The sequence below is a fragment of the Setaria viridis genome, chromosome 2, assembly GCF_005286985.2.
Source record: "Setaria viridis chromosome 2, Setaria_viridis_v4.0, whole genome shotgun sequence".
Classification (NCBI taxonomy): Eukaryota; Viridiplantae; Streptophyta; class Magnoliopsida; order Poales; family Poaceae; genus Setaria; species Setaria viridis.
The window spans coordinates 31,045,203-31,061,914 of record NC_048264.2 but is presented as its reverse complement, the minus strand read 5'-3'; the positions used below and the strand labels follow the sequence as shown (position 1 = coordinate 31,061,914).

Here is a 16,712-nt window from a genome sequence, read left to right as displayed (position 1 = left end):
AACTTTGGGATTTAGGATTTTAAGAAATTTGGCAAATTTTCATGGTATTGGATATTCATTTTTTTTTGGAAACATGTCCTATTATTGTGCGTCGCCCGTGTCCCATTTTCTTTCATCCAAATTGAGAAATGATGGATTTGGTCACCACACGAGGGTGCAGGAAGCAATGTAGACTACACAGGATTCATTTCACATAATTCCATTCTTTCATGCTCATATATTTCCTTATTTGTATGATCCTAAATGTAAAGTTATTTATCTTTCCATGTTCGGGTACCCTAATGTTGTCATTCATCAACACCGCAACATCTGCAAATGGATGTACATGAAGGAAGGAGGCCATTCTAGGCTCGGATATGATGGGTCACAATATCACATACATTCGCACCATCAATGAGAACAAAAGTAAAATTTGTGTTGTTGTAAGCGAGTCTCCATAATACCATAAGTATATACATTATCGGTTCCTCTATAGGTGCCTACGCGAATAACACCATTGATCATGCAGCTATTGGATGATCTTAGCACCTTGATCTGCAAAAGATGGGGACTGACTACACATGTACATACCTAAGAGAAGCGATCAGAAAAAATAAACTTCATTAAAAATGATTTTTCCCATATATCATCGTATGTTACACTGGTAAAGTTATAGAATATTTCAGCATATATATATACATCATTTATTCCAATGGAAATTATAAATGGTAATCCTTCCTTATTGGATAAAAATATTTATATTTTTACATAACATGCCGATTGTCAACTCAAAAATCTTTACCTCGCAAAGAATACTTCTACAATATTTTTGAAATTAAATAGATATATAATTCTTCAATGATAATATAGAAATCATGTAAAGCTTATTACTCGTAAAGATGCTTCTAGATAATAGATTTTATAAAGAAAAATATATTGGTATTTATATATAAAAATGGAAGTGTATATGTTCAAAATAAATATAAATAAATATGGTCATATGGGAGCAATAGCCATACTTTGAATTTTGGTTAGCACAATTATATTATTATCGATTACTAATTTCTGGAGAACTGTTGAGATGTGTCATGAGTTGTAACCCAAATGAGGCAGCTCAACATAACCAATGAACTTGCGCTCTCAAAGCATATAAAGCATGTGTGCTCCTAAACGTTTGTTAGTTTCTTAGTGAGCAGTTAATAAATATTTACTTTTATTTTAAAATATAGGCATTTCGCTTGTAAAATCACATATTAAACTATATATATTTACAAATAAAATATGAATATTTATGTACACCTGTTTGTAAATTTTTGCATCTGCCACTAGTCACAGTGCTAGGTTCTGCAAAACGTATATGTGGGAACTTCTCACTCAGATCATGTAATAGATTATAGAACAAGTGCAAAAATAAGATGGTACTAATCAGATCTGAACATCCACATCTGGCAGGTCTATATCGAATTCTAGAAATTCGTAGAATCATATGGAACAAAACCAGATCTTGTACGGGAGGAGGAAGGAGAGAGATAGAGAAGATGGAGTTCACCTCAAGGCCGCGCGTCCAGATGCAAAAGACGGCGGTCGGGAATGGACATGGGGACAGCTGTCAGGAAGGGGGTGGCAGGACGAGAGGAAGTGGGAAGGGGTCCAAGCCTCCAATGGGAGGACAATCCCTGCTTCTCTAGCACGTAAACGGATCGGGACTTTGAGAGATTTTTTTTTTTTGAAAAAACTAACTTTGGAGATATAACATCCGTGGACTTTGGGTCATGGCAGGCTGCGGATAGTCCTTGCCCACAAATGCTCTCAGGCTTAGCTCAGATCGAGCCCATTTGGCTCAAATTCAATCACATATTCCTCGTTCCTCAAATTGTTATCTCAAAAAAATCTCATATTTCCTGAAAGAAAAGGTTACATGGACAGAATAAGGGCGAGTTTGGCAGGGCTCCTCGCGAGGGGCTCCTCGTGCGGAGCCGGAGCCGGAGCCGCGGAGCCACTTTTTTGAGCTCCTCCATGCAGGCCTAAAACGGCTCCGGCTCCTCCCAAATGTGCCAAAAAATGGCTCCGCGGTCAATGCCGTTTGGTGCGGCTCCGGCTCCTCCGTGCTTCGGTAAGCGCACGGAGCCGGAGCCGGAGCCCTGCCAAACTGGCCCTAAAAATGATTTAACCTCAGCATCCTTATTGATGATTATAATTTGGTGTTGCATGTATTCAAGTAAAGTGCACACAATAAAAAAGTCATGATTGCAAGTATAAAATGGACATTTCAAGGTACACATAATTCAACAGATAAGAGAATATAGATGATTTATCAAATTTGTATGGGTTGCTTTCAACTTGGTTTGTAAACTTGTTTCATTCTGGCTGATAAGAGAACCAGAGTTTAGTTTCAACTTTTAAATTTGAACAGTTAGCCTGACAGCAAGTTCGTACTTGCACAAGCATTCAGATTTTCAGGTGACAGTGGACCCTCAAAGGGGTTCCTATCTAACTTCTAGAAGTTCATTAAGACCCCGTTTTCTTCCACTGATTTATTTTTAGCACCCGTCACATCGAATGTTTAGATACTAATTAGGAGTATTAAACGTAGACTATTTACAAAACTCATTACATAAGACGAATCTAAACGGCGAGACGAATCTATTAAGCCTAATTAGTCCATGATTTAACAATGTGTTGCTACAGTAAACATTTGCTAATGATGGATTAATTAGGCGTAATTAGGCTTAATAGATTCGTCTCGCCGTTTAGATTCGTCTTATACAATGGGTTTTCTAAATAGTCTACATTTAATACTCCTAATTAGTATCTAAACATTCGATGTGACACGTGCTAAAAATAAGTTAGTGGAAGAAAACGCCCCCTAAGCTCCGTAGCTATAAAGCCCATCGGGCCCAAACTACCAATCACTCCCCCCGTCCGGTGGTCCAGTTGGGCGTCTTTAACTTTTTAGGCGCTTTTAGGCGGCCCACAACTGCAGCAAATTAGGACAAGGGTAGCAGGCCAGCAACCAACATGCGAATACAAAACTGACATTGTATATGCAAATTACTGCAGCAATAACAGAAGTGGCTGGCATGTATGTTTTTCTTTCATTTGTTTCTCTTTTAAGCTAGCTCAATATTTCGTTATTTTTGCTAAGAAGTTTATGGCACGGTATATTGGAAAAATTAAACAAATATAGTCAACATTCTAAAATACTATATTCAACATTTGTTCAAACTTAGTTCAACAATTTCCATGAACTAGTTCAACATTTTATGTTAAAATGTTGGAATCATATATAAAAAAATATTGAACATGTATATTTAAAATGTTGGAGCAATACATTTGAAATGTTAGATTAGGTTCAATATTTCTTCAAACACAATTCAATAGTTTAGGAAAACAATTTCAATAGTTCTTGCCTTAATTGTTGAAATAATGTAACGAAAATGTTGATTAGCTTTGTTGGAAATGTTGATTTTTTAAAAAAAATAAGCAGAAAAATAAAATATATTCATATTGGGTCTTGTTTTGTTGCATAAATTCTAATTAGCACCATGGTTTAAACGGATTTTAGAAAGAATTTGTCGTTTGCAAGATAAATGGATTCAAAATCAAAATCCAAAAAGGAATCACTCCAGCCAACTCATCCACGTGACAAGCCAACTCATCCGTGTGACCAGCAGCATGCGGACTTGCACTCTGGCCTGGTTTTGGTTTCCTGCTTATTTTTAGCACCCGTCACATCGAATGTTTATATACTAATTAGAAGTATTAAACGTAGATTATTTACAAAACGCATTACATAATTGGAGGCTAAATGGCGAGACGAATCTATTAAGCCTAATTAGTTCATGATTTGACAATGTGTTGCTACAGTAAATATTTGCTAATGATGGATTAATTAGGCTTAATTAGGCTTAATAGATTCGTCTCGCCGTTTAGCCTTCACTTATGTAATGGATTTTGTAAATAGTCTACGTTTAATACTCCTAATTAGTATCTAAACATTCGATGTGACACGTGCTAAAAATAAGCAAAAGTAACCAAACGCCCCCAGAACGCTGCTGCCTACTCTCCCGCCATGTGCACTCATGCTCGTTCATTCTAAGGCCTTCCCAAAATACTAACTTTGGCACTATGCAAAAAGAAGATTCTTCATCACATCAAACTTGCGGTACATGCATGGAGTACTAAATGTAGACAAAATTAAAAAATAATTGCATAATTTTGTTGTACTTTGCGAGACGAATCTTTTGAACCTAATTAGTCAATATTTGGACAATAATTCACAAATACAAATAAAACGCTACAGTATGCTACAGTGCTGCATGATTTTGGTTCACTAAACAGGGCCTAATCCGCACAAATTTCAAACACCAGAAGTTGTGTAGGAAGCTATATAGAATTTTCCCCTCAAAGTTGTTGCTACTAATTTTTTTGTTGAGGGGGAGCTGTTGCTACTACTTACTCTTCTTCTCGCTGCACTTGCTGTTGGCCCAGAAGTCCTCTTTACATTCTGAGCCTTCGGCCCAACTTAAATATCCCCAGATAGCAGCACGCTATATCAGAGGCCCAGTTGATATGGTTTCCCACTCCTTTTTGTTGCACAACCTGGCCATATCGATCGAGACTTCGAGCGCAATTTTCGTAAAAAGAAAAAAGAAAAAAAAAAGACTTCGGGCGCAATTTCTTCAAACTTTCTTCTCTTTGCTCTAGAAAAGAAGCAGTTGAATTATGATCCCAGGTCTGGACCTTTTCTTCGTAAGAGATCTCGAGGGGGACACTAGAGTACAGTTTTGAGTTCAAGGGTGGTGGGTTACAGTTGGTGGCCCGGGCGGTCCTATCCTGCACGTTTCCAGAACAAAAAAACAGCACTACCATGTCGAAGTCGTATAGTGCTCGTCGTGCCCGTGGCCCCAGCCCCCGTTGACCTAACTTCCACATCTTGCAAAAGGAGTACAGACTCTCTAACCGGGCCTTGCACCTACATACACGATACGCTTGCCAAACGCAAGAGCCGATCGCGACAGCAAGCTAGGCACCTTGCGGCCTTGCGTGCGTTTTGTAACACGAGGTACATGCACGCACGCACCCGCGCGCGAGGCAGCGGCTTTTCCCACGGATTTCCTCGACCCGCACGCGACAAACCCTCACCCAAATCTCCCTATCGGCCACCTCCCCGGCGCGGTCCGACGAACGTGGCCGCGAGCGATCGCGCGCGGAATTCGCAAGTGGCCGGCGATCGCGCCGTGAAAGCTGCCTGTTTCCGGCCTAGGCAGTCGGCCCCGCTCCGTCCCGTCCGTCTCCACGTGGAGGAGACGTAGCGAGCGTAGAGGCGAGACGTTTACGCCTCAACTGTAGCCTGTAGCCGGCAAAGGGGGCGACCGCGCCCGTTCTTATCCGCTGACTGCGTACTATTCTCATCAGGATACTGGTTAGCCGCCGACGATTTGCCGTACAGATTCGGAGAGTGAAATCCAATCGCCAATGAACTGCTTGGCCTGCAGTCAGTGAAGAATTGAGAGTGAGATTAGTGTACTAACATCACTAAACGAACTTTAACTGCCACTAGGCCTCGTGTGCTTCCAGAACGAGATGCCACAAGCCCACAAGTCCACCTTTGCTGGTAGCCTGGCAGGATTCGGTAGAGCCGTGAGCAACGGCGCCAGCCGAACCGTCCCCCTCCCACGTTCAACGCCGGGTGCCGCTGCCGCCACCAACCAAAAACTTTTGGAAAGTTTCGCGGCAGAGCGACACAAACCCCGGGCCGCGCCCCACCGAACCACGTGTACAAGCGCGGTGGCTCCCACGGCGAGAGATTCATGGAGCGCCACAAAGGGAGATCCCAATCGCACCCCCGACCTTCCTCTCCCACACCGGAAGATTCTTCAGAAACTTACACCTCACCGGGGAAGCAGACACCGCCAGATTCTGGTCCACACAGCTCGTGTGCCTGGACGCCGTGCAGACACCACCGGCAAAGTCTGATGTCACGGCTTCCCTCACACGAGAGCTTGAATGCTTGATGGCGCATCACATCACAAGATCTTAATCACCCAAACAAGGACAGCTGAAGCTACGGCATTCTCTCCACAGATCTTGGGAGAAACCTGAAACGAAACGAACAGCTCTACACAACGTTTCTGCTACTATTACACACTGCAGCCTCCGGGGGGTTCAAGGCCAGGGTGCAAAATCCACCGCAGGCCAGCCACAAATTTCGGAACCCACCAGGCTGTAGAGTACTAGGACCTAGCCTATGTATTTACAACGAATTTTGAATGGTACAATGGTGATGCAACAGGTTAACTACACTGAATTGCTACTGTCAGCAGCGTCTTGAGCCACCGCCCCGGGTTGCGAGGGCGAAGCCGCCGCGGTCGTACATGCGCTGGATCTCTTCCCGGTACCCGCTGAGGGACTTGTGAGGCAGGGCCGGAGTCAGCTCCACCACGTCCCCCATGCTGAGCTTCCGGTTCGGGTCACTTATGGGCTCATGGTTCACCCTCGGTCGCAGATCTTCCTTCATGGGAATGCTGTAGGGGCTCCATCTTGGGCTGTTGGCGCCGATGCGGTCCATAAGATCCATCACGGTTGAATTTGCCGGGAATTCTTGGACAGACATCTGAAATTGTCGGTGCAAAGTTCGTCAGATAACTGGTCCAAACATAAACATTTGCAATGAACCATGTACAAAATAAAAAAGAACCAGGCTAACCTTATCATGCTCCAGCAGGATGACAAATATGGGTCCATCATGGTTGCATTGGCTGGTATATGAGTAAGGGCAGTCCTCTGAATGCAAGGGAAACGGGCAAGGTGGCCTCACAGTATCACTACTGCCAAGCGACGCAGTCCGCTCTTTGTTCATCGCTTCACATTGCCACGTAAGAACCCATCTTGCCCATTCCACCATTTGGAGCACAAAGGAGTGCCTGCAGGTACCTTCCTTGTACCTCCAGTGCGCAGCAAATCCATACTCGGCCTGCAGATGCATCTCCTTTGTGCGAATTTGGACTTCAAATGGGTGAACGCCATCGCTCATGACGACAGTGTGCAATGATCGATACCTGTAGCAAGCAAATCAGTGCGTGCTCTTTCAAGCAAACATCAATGAACAAACTGAATTTTTTTGTCTAGGCATACCCATTTAATTTTGGACGTGAAATGTAATCCTTGAATCTTCCAGTGACTTGAGGCCACAATTTATGAACAACACTAAGTGCTCGATAGCAATCTTCTTCCTTCTCAACCACGAGGCGCAGACCATGTATATCATGTATCTCCTCCATTGTCAAGTTCTTCCTGATAATTTAACTAAATTCAGTTAGCAAATGCACAAAAAAATATTTCATTATCAAACAGTTAAAATTATATGCAATGCAAATTTGGCATACTTTAGCATCTTGGAGTGAATACTGTACAGGCTCTTGTGCCTCCCAGAAAGATTGTGATATGATACAGCAGCATCCCTCAGACCTTTATCAAGTTTATCCACAGCAGACGTAATTAGTTCTTCATCAAAGGACTCTGTAAGTTTGGATGACAACTCCTTGTGCTCTTCTGGATTCAAATACTTGAAACAAAGATTTTCCAGCTGGTCCTTCCAGCTAGCAATCCCTAATCGATTAGCCAAAGGCACAAAAATCTCCTTGGTCTCTTTGGCAAATCTTTGTTGTTTGGTCAAAGGTAAAGCTTCTAAGGTCTCCATGTTATGCAAGCGATCTGCAAGCTTTATTAGGACAGCTCGTGCATCTGCCATTGCAAGAAGCATTGTATGCAAGCGGTCTGCCTCAACAGTTCTGCTTGCTGTGTTGTTATCACGAGCAAGTTTGCTCAGGTGGCTTAACTTGGAAACCTGAACAAATCAGACAAAAACCATAAGGACAATGGAGCTAGCAAGAGAACTTAGTGCCAGATAAAAGTGAACTTTTCAAATGGACATGCCAACAAAAGAATGCAAGCAACTCAGCGCAAATTGACAAAATATATTGACACTGTGATTGTAGGAACAATGCAAGAAACTAAACAATGTGCTATAGTGGTTAGCTAAACAATTCACATCATATCACCAAAGTCACACATTGGGTTGATCCAAATGGATCATTTCTCATTAGGTGCTTATAAGATAATACAAGTTAAATGAACTCAGTACATAATCATTGACTTGAATATATATATATATAGGGAGTAGATCATCATAATTGAGATCAAATAATTTCAATTGATTCAGCCAACAACTTGATTACAATACTTTCCAATCCCACTAAAACAAATGATCGAGATCCAAGAGAGAAGGAACACGTACCCCTTCCACGAGATCAGCAACCCCAGCACCAAACATGTGGAAGATGTGATCATAGTCAATGAATGAATCGTCAATGGTGTCGTGCAGAAGCCCAGCCGAGACAACCGCTGCGTTTGCGCCTATCTTGGCCAGTAGCACGGCAGTCTCCACACAATGTTGCAAGTATGGATCACCACTCGCCCGCGTCTAATGACAGAACAAAAGCAGAAAAAAAATCAGTAACTAACGCACAAAACTATCCAGGAACGGACAATTTCCAGCTAGAGGTTGGAATTTGTGATTTGACCTGGCCACGGTGAGCCTTCTCAGCCTCCAAGAAGGCCTTCACGACGACCTCCTCGTGGAAGATGCGGTGGCGATCCTGGGCACTGGCGAGCAGCTCTCGGGCGTACGGCTCGCAGGCTGGGCTCGCCTCCGCGAGGTTCTCGTCGAGCTCGAACGCGAGCTCGCCGGCGCCGACCTCCGGCCGAGGGCTGGTGGCCGGCGCGTAGTCAACGCAGGAGCCGAGCGCGTTGCGCACGAAGCCAGCGAAGAGGCGGTCGCGGTCGCGGCCAGCGAGCCAAGAAGCCGGCGGGCTCCGGGACGGCGAAGAGGACGACGGACCCTGGAACACCGATACGGGGCTGTGGTGGTGGTGGTGGTGCAGGTCCCGCCACTTGAGCGGTGAGGACGAGTGGGAGTAGGAGTAGCCGCCCCCGCCGCCGACGCTCAGGTCGTCGGATCTGTCGTGCCACAGCGCGCCGAGCTCGTCGTGAGCCGGGGCGCGGGGCGGCGCAGCCGCCGCGGCTGGCGAGGAGAAAAGGCAAGAGAGGCCACCGCCGCCGGCAGGCAGACGGTGGGAGGCGGCCGGCGGCGGCGGCGCGGCGGTGGTGCACGGCGACGAACCACGGGAGCTCGTGTCGAACTCGGAGTAGACCGCAGCTGGCGGACTAGTGTACAGGGAAATCGCGGGTAACGACATGGCCACCGGAATCCGGTTTGCCTCCGACGAGCTCGAAGCGCCCGAACTCAAAACTCCTTGCAGTTACCACAAATTGTCCAACGGTTCGGAGTGGGAATTCCGAGCTGTAACCAGACGGGATTGGGATCGAAGCCGTGGTGGGGCACAGAATTCGGTGCCAAGATTTTGATCTCGGTGAGATGAAGTCGACGAATTTGGTGTTCTACTTGCTATAACAACAATGAATCGAACCACAAAAAAAAAGCTGTACTATTTGGAGGTGGAAATCGGCTGAGATTGGAGGCAAATCAAAGCTGCAGAGTACGAATTCTTCGCCGGAAAATGAGCTCGGCGCGATCAGGCGGGCGAATTTGGGGGCGGGCGCTCGCGGGAAGAGCAAGGAGAAAGCCAAGAAATGGGGAAATCTCTTCTCCTCGCGTATTAAATTGGGTTGCGTCGCTTCGGCTGCTGCGTGTGCGTGAAGAGAAAGAATCTGGGACCCTCCTCGCTAATTATAGGAAGGCGGCTGGCTTCCGAAATGTCGGAACTACCCCTCCCGGAAGAATCTTCTACCGGGTTGCCGGAATTTTGGCCCTTTTTTGCTGGGTCCTCTCGGCAAGAGTGATCAAAGATTCTAGCTGTTGTTTTCCCTGAACTTCGAGAGATTTCAAAATTATAACAAGGACATAAATTCAAGCTCGCTAAAGTAGAGTTTAAGAAAACTGCTTGAGCTGGTTAGATTTGGTGCAGGCTTGACCTTATGTTTACTCATTGGTACTACTCGTACTGCACTACTCATCTCCAATTAGTAACTGCCAATTCATTGCAACTGAAGATTTGCCACTTCATATTTCACCGACTTTGCGATCTATGTACCCACGATCGGGGGTAAATCCTAAAGTGGTAGTGGCACCTGTTTCCACGGCCAATCATAAGTTCTTGACGTAAATTTTGTCTGAGTTTGGAAAGATTTGTTTTTGCCAACAGAATAAAATTTGGTGGTAGAAATCTTACTTGTGATGCGATTGCAAAGTAGGTCTGTCGACTAGACGCCTACTCGGGTAGCGGCTTTTTATATCCAAAAGAAATGGGTAATGACATCCATGGTGGTGTTACTGTAACCTACTTTACGCCTAAAGCCATTGGACAAACCGAGACGCGTCTTTGTTAAAGTTCGCCCTATCCAAAACTTCATTCACGTCCCCTGCCCCCAGCTAATGATGGCCGATGTGATGCCAATATAATACGCCATTATCATAGTGATAAAAGCAATGCGAAGCAAATATCAGCACAAAAAAAAAGAATAGGAAAAGATTTTCTAGAAGGTGCTACTCCACTATCTCTAGAAGGCAGAAGAGTGTGGAGTGGCGTGGTGGTCATTTTCTAATCCACTGTTCCTGCACGCCCAAAAACTCCCATAGGCAGTTGCAGAAGCCCCGGAGATTCGGAGGGCAAATTTTCCCATCAGGCGTTAATTAAAGAATAAGTTTGTTGGCACCGACTGAACCCAATCACCGTAAACCACTATTCTAATTTCCGCTTTCAAACTGTACATTTGGATGTATGCATTCACGCTTAGAGATCCGGAGAGAAGAAGATAGCCAATACCAATTCTACTATATGTATATCCAAATAAGATTGGATATTTGAAGCTTAGTTGAATTCCTTCAAGCAATTTTATAGGCATCTAAATAATCGTTTTGGTATTGTGAGCTATTTCCAAAACTTGTCCGATCTGGTATTGAGTTAAATTCAATACCAAAGTCTAGTCTTCCAATACCGACATTCAAACGGAACTTACGGAACTTAGAGTTATTGCAGTGTGGCGTATGACAGTGAGTAAACGAAGCTACCAGCGAGATTTTTTACGAGAGGAAACACCTGAAGCTCTCACTCTTTTGAGCTCTCAGAACCTGGAGGAGACCTTTTTCTTCTTTCTTCTGAGCTCGCAGAACATGGATGAGTCCTTGTCCTGGAGCATGACGAAGCGGTTCCTTTCCGTTTTCGGCGGGCAAGACCGCAATACGCAAGAGCAGGACGAAACGGTTCGGTATGGGCGTATGGTACTCTGGTCCGGACCTCGGCACCTCGCGGCGCGTGCGCGGCCGTTGCCCACTCGGGCTTCGCGGCCGTGCCGCTCCGGCGGGACACGCGGCGCGCGCGCTCCTGGAGCGGCCGCGCCCGGCGGCGGCACGTGGCCGGGGGCCGGGGACCAGGCGCGAGGTGGCGGCTGCCGACTGGCCGGGGATGACCCGGCTACACGTGCCGTTCCGTGGCGTACCAGCAACTCAAGACGTGTACGTGTACGGCGTGAATGGTGGTATACGGGGAAAATGTGTGGGAACTGGGAAATAGTACGATGGGGATTGGGGAGCGCGATGGCTCAGGTCTGGGCAGTTCGGCTTGCTGCATGTGGGTCAACTTTTTTGACTGCCTAGGTTGAATTTTTAAGCTGGTAACTGGTGCCTGCAAATAGCTTTTATCTTCGTGCTTTCTCGATTGAGATGGTACGGTATTTTCTTCTACGACTCTAACAGTATCAACCCGTACAGCGACAGTCGTAGTAGCTGGCGGCGAAAAGTTTACTGTCGTTTTTTTTATTAGAGGAAAAAGGTTTGCCGTCGACCTGTCGTGAGCTCGTGATGACTGATGAGCCTTTTTCTGGGTAGGAAACGGGCCCATGTCAAACTCGGCCTGCGACTGATGGACTGCTGCTTCAACGGCCTTTTCGTTCTGGGCCGTTGAAAGGTAGAGAAAACTCAGGCCTTCCTTGGGCCCTTCTAACGCATCTTCTCTCCTGTTAAAAGATCATCATCTCTCACAAGAAGCGTGGGAATGAAAACTCAACAAACGTTAGAACAACAATGGCGAATCAATCAGATTTTGACAATGCATATTAATCCAGCGTAACTTTATTTCGGGATCGTAGCTTCATCACAGTATGCTAAAACATCGTGTGAACAAATTTTCGTCAACATCTCATTTGGCACCTAAGAGGCCTCCTCCCAACACAAAAACTACTACAATGGAGGACATTGACCGCCTACTTCCGCGACCGTAGATTGTACCTCCGGCCCACCAACGTGGTGATGGAGTTCTCGCCGACCTCCTCCGGCAACACGACCTCGTGGCACGTCCGGGGCGGCCGCACCGGCGGCAACACGTAGCTCGGATCCACCTTGCTGTCCACCTCGTCCGCCAGCTCGTCGAAGACCCACGAGTAATCCATCAGGCTCCCCTCGCTCTCCTCCGTGTCGTACGGCAGCGCCCTCCCGCCGGCGTTCTTCTCCAGCGCCCGGACCTTCTCCACCAGCGTCTGGAGGAGCCGGTGGTTCAGCGCCTCGTAGTCCCTGAAGGGTAATCAGCAAGTTAAAATTGCAGCAACGGTTTTGGTCAACATGCTACTGAAATTCTGAATATGCAGTTCGTTTGTCACATACTGACATACCTGTAGGTGAATATAGAGTGAAGGATCTGGACAGTGGCGACCCCGAGAAACAGCATTCTGACCAAGAACACCTTGGACATGATCCAGAACTGCTTGTCGAAGTCGTCGGCGCCGATCTTGATCAGCCCAATCTCCAGGACTAATGTGATGCAAAGACCTGACGGGGCAGACATGGATGTCAGCAAAAATGGGCATTCACCTGATGTAGAAATTAACTCTAGCATAGAAGTTGTGAATTACAGGGATGAAATCATACCAAAGTAGAGCTGGCCCCTGATGCTGAACGTTTGCTTTGCACTAGTGAGCATGTAGATGAGGAACACGATGCAGCAGTAGAAGAAGAATGCCTTGATGAAGCGAGACTCGGCTAGGATGGCGTTGTGCAGGATGTGCAGTTTATCCAGAGCGGCAAAAATGTTGGCCTGCTTTGCTCTGAACTCTTCCTGCGGGTGAAAAATTCAATAAGTAGGTGGGAGATTTGAAGACCCAAATGGGACAAAATTATTTAGATTTTTCAGAATGAGATGGATAAGAACCTGTGCTTCCAGTATTGAGTGCGAGTTTTGGATGAGATGATCGTGGGCTTGCCGGATCTGTTCTTGCCGGGCCAATAGCTCTTCCTGCTGGCGTTGGCCAAACTGCGCAAGTTTCTGAACTGTTTCCCTGCAAATGCTCGTTTAATCAGTATCTTTTTTTTTCAGATGTATATTAATAATTCGCCCATGAACAATAATACAAAATGAGCAGCACACAAATACAATACCTGCTTTCTTCAAGAGCTTTTGCTTGAAAGCTGTGGAGATTATTCAATCCTTCCATGGTCCGGCTCTGACGATCCAGCAGCTGCATCTGATTCTCCAATGACTTGCCAGCCACACTCCCAATATCATCAGCCTTGCTCTGCAAATCTTGCATCTTTGAAGACATTGAATCGCCAACACTTTTTATTTCCCTCTTAACGTATCCTGTCTCCTCTTTCAGGTTATCCATCCCTTTACCAAGGCTCGCATACGACTCCTCGACGCGCGCCATGCCTGCGTCGATCTTCTCCCTCATCTCCGTTTGCCCTTCCTTGAGGGCTGCCTGAGCTTTGGCGATCACCTTGGACTGCTCAAAGATGGCCTTCGAGTGATCCAGCACGTCATTGATCTGCTCCCCCACGTTCTTCGACGTCTCTGCCAGACGGTCGGTTTGTTCCTCGATCGATGATATCTTGTCCTGAACCTTTTCAGACTCCTTAATAATTTGATCTGACCTCTCCTCGATCACCTCGAGCTTCTCCTCGGCAGACTTGGATGTCCTTGTCAGGTCATTGACGAGCCTCTCTGTGTTGTGCTTGAACGCTTCAGCCCTGAACAAATCAACCAGACAGATTTATTACTGAAAAAAATCTAATTTGAAAATGGAAAACTAAGAGAGAGAAAAACTTACTGCAACTGGTGGCACAGGGTATTGGTCTCGAGGAAGAACTCAAGGAACACCTTCCCCTCGGAATCACTCAGCCGGCTGCGGCAATGGACCATCCTGGAGCCCTCGGCGCAGGACGGGAAGGGCGGCCGCCCCGAGTCCTCCTGGAAGCAGCTGCTGAGGTGCCAGGCCAGGCGTGACTGCCTCTCCTTATCCGCCATGATGTCGCCGCAGCTGGCGAAAAGCTTCCGGTACGCCTCCTGCCAGCAGTTCCTCGGCCCGGCGAGCTTGCTCTGCGCGTTCTCCAGCAGCTTCAGCCCTCGCGGGTTGTTGGCGCCGTCCATGGTGAAGTCGGCCACTGCGCCATCTAGCTCCATCATTGGAGCGCGCTGGTTAGCCGCCTTCGCCGACGAGCCCGGCGACGAGGAGGAGAAGATGTTCCATGAGAATCCACTGGTCCTCAGAGGGCAAACCCATAAACAGATCAAAATCAGCAGCACGGACCACGCGTTTCTCGTCATGATTCGACTGGTAACTGAGCTTGGTTCCGTCAAGAAGTGAGCTTGATCGTGGCAGGTCAAAATCAGGGGCTAATAGTCGCAGTCCCTGCCAGGATTGAACAAGGGAAGCATCAAAACCCGTTCATCGGATACAGATTGTTATATGCTGTGAATTAAAGATTATAAAACCCGAACATATAATCGTCATCAAGAGTTTTTTGTTGTTATCGATTTCTATTTCAGACGAAAAATCAACGAAAATCCATGCTAGTAATAACAACCTAAAGCGATTAGCTGCAACAAGAATCCAAGAACAAGCAAGGCAACGGCGGCGCAACTGAGTGCTTGCTAACTTGGGCCCTGCGGCGTGAGAATGGCTTCCTGTTAAGTAGTCGCGGTCACAGCTGTGTTTCTTCTCCGGCAAGGCAAGGGCGAGATCCAGAGGAAGCCGTCACATCACATGGAGGGGAGGATAATAAAAAGAATAAAATGTTTCCAAGAAAAACAGAGTCGATTTGGACTTTTTACACCAAAGGTGCAAGGGACCCACTCTCACTGACACGCGCAAATGGGAGTGATTGGATGCCGACGACTGAGTTGATCAGGCCTTTGTAGGATCTCCTGCCGTTTTATTGGCCAGGTGCCGTTCCCAGCAAGGAAGCTTTTAGTTAAGCAACCAGTTAATCGCGGTTAAGTCGGCGCTAATGTAAGGTGGTGACGATGGCTTACGCCGCAAGGCTCGGAGATCGGCAGATCGCAGGCCCAACGGGCCGAGACCAGCTGGAGTTGAACAGTTTCTACTCCCCCAATTCGCCTATGGACTCACCGCTCATGTCAGTCAGACACATGTCACATGAACACCAGGAATTCAGGATTTGGTGCTCTGAACAATCGAACGATCGAAGCACGAACCACGGCCAACGCAACATTTCAAGATTCAAAGGGAATTCGTTTGACAGAAAAAAAAAATCAAAGGGAGTTCAACAGAATGGAATGAAACTGTAACACGAAAACTGGCTTGACTGATGATCTCAATGCGGTGGATGGATGTGTCAGAGAACGAACTCACGGAAGGACTTCGCAAAATCCAGTAGCAGAAAGAAAAGAAGGGGAGCTTGACAGGACTTGTAGGAATCAAGAAACTCACCAGTTTGGTGTGGATCAGTGCTGTGCCCTCTTGTGGATGTTGGGACTGCGACGACGGTGCCAGGATTGATGAAACGAAGAGTCGAAGACGCAGGAATATATGGTTGAGTGTGGTAAAAAGACCGCGGTGAAAAGATGCGCTGGTTCACACGAAGGGGCACCTCCCTTAGGTGGGGAACCGATCGAACAGCCGGGAGGTGAAGAGGCATCCTTCCACGGGTTTGCTGCGTGTTCTGTTTCACAGCGGGTTTCAAATTTGGTCGCTCGTAATGCTCATTAAGCGGATGCATAAATATATAGACCAAAATCGTTCAGCTACTGTTTCACATGGGTAGACCGTAGGCACGTCAATTTGATGACGACATGCAAAAGTTACCGTATGTGTTTGTTGGTCCATATTACTCCCACTTTTTATTTTTTATTTTAATAAGACAACTTTTGGAATAGTGGAATGAATTTATATACGGACCTCTGCACCCAAGAACCCACTCAACACCACCTTGGGTGGTCCTAGCAGCAGGCCTTCGGTGGTCATGGTGTGTCGGGCGCTTCCGGTGGATTGTAACTGTGCAGAATTACCAGGCGAAAAGGTTTTACCCTAGTATATGCTAATATGCTGGTGTCGGTAATGGTGGCGTTGTCAGGCGTCTTTTTTCTTCTCGAAGGCCTTGCCGTGGTATTGTTGGATTTCCCAGTGAAAACTCTATTCCGGTTGGTCGGCTTTTGATTGGCCGATTGTGGCGGCAGCGTCTCCAACGTCGTGACCTTATTGGAGACGTCGTTTGGGGATCCTATGTATGTACGGTGTTGTTTCCCTCACTGTAAGTAGTTCTTACTGGGGATCCTATGTACGGTGTTGCTTCCCTCACCGTAAGTAGCTCTTACCGTCGTGACTTCTCTTGTGTTGACGATTGTGTTCGGTGGGAATGTTGTGGGGTGCTTGAGGATGATTCTAGCATCAAAGTTTCGAAGTAGACGAGTGATATGAAGGAT

At 46.5% G+C, this 16,712-nt stretch overlaps 2 protein-coding genes across 2 annotated transcripts; both read right to left on the bottom strand.

Moving 5' to 3' along the window:
• Positions 1–6,041: 6,041 nt before the first annotated feature.
• LOC117845471 (probable GTP diphosphokinase RSH3, chloroplastic) lies at positions 6,042–9,713 on the bottom strand. Its single transcript, XM_034726517.2, has 6 exons — positions 8,565–9,713; positions 8,279–8,464; positions 7,368–7,828; positions 7,117–7,275; positions 6,689–7,040; positions 6,042–6,595 (listed from the first exon to the last, which is right to left on the bottom strand). The coding sequence occupies exons 1-6, from the start codon at positions 9,237–9,239 to the stop codon at positions 6,299–6,301; spliced, it is 2,130 nt and encodes a 709-aa protein (XP_034582408.1). The 5' UTR covers positions 9,240–9,713; the 3' UTR covers positions 6,042–6,298.
• Positions 9,714–12,114: 2,401 nt separating this feature from the next.
• LOC117844540 (protein GAMETE EXPRESSED 1) lies at positions 12,115–15,155 on the bottom strand. Its single transcript, XM_034725240.2, has 7 exons — positions 14,855–15,155; positions 14,098–14,679; positions 13,430–14,017; positions 13,203–13,329; positions 12,923–13,109; positions 12,667–12,823; positions 12,115–12,568 (listed from the first exon to the last, which is right to left on the bottom strand). The coding sequence occupies exons 2-7, from the start codon at positions 14,592–14,594 to the stop codon at positions 12,262–12,264; spliced, it is 1,863 nt and encodes a 620-aa protein (XP_034581131.1). The 5' UTR covers positions 14,595–14,679; positions 14,855–15,155; the 3' UTR covers positions 12,115–12,261.
• Between the last annotated feature and the right edge of the window lie 1,557 nt (positions 15,156–16,712).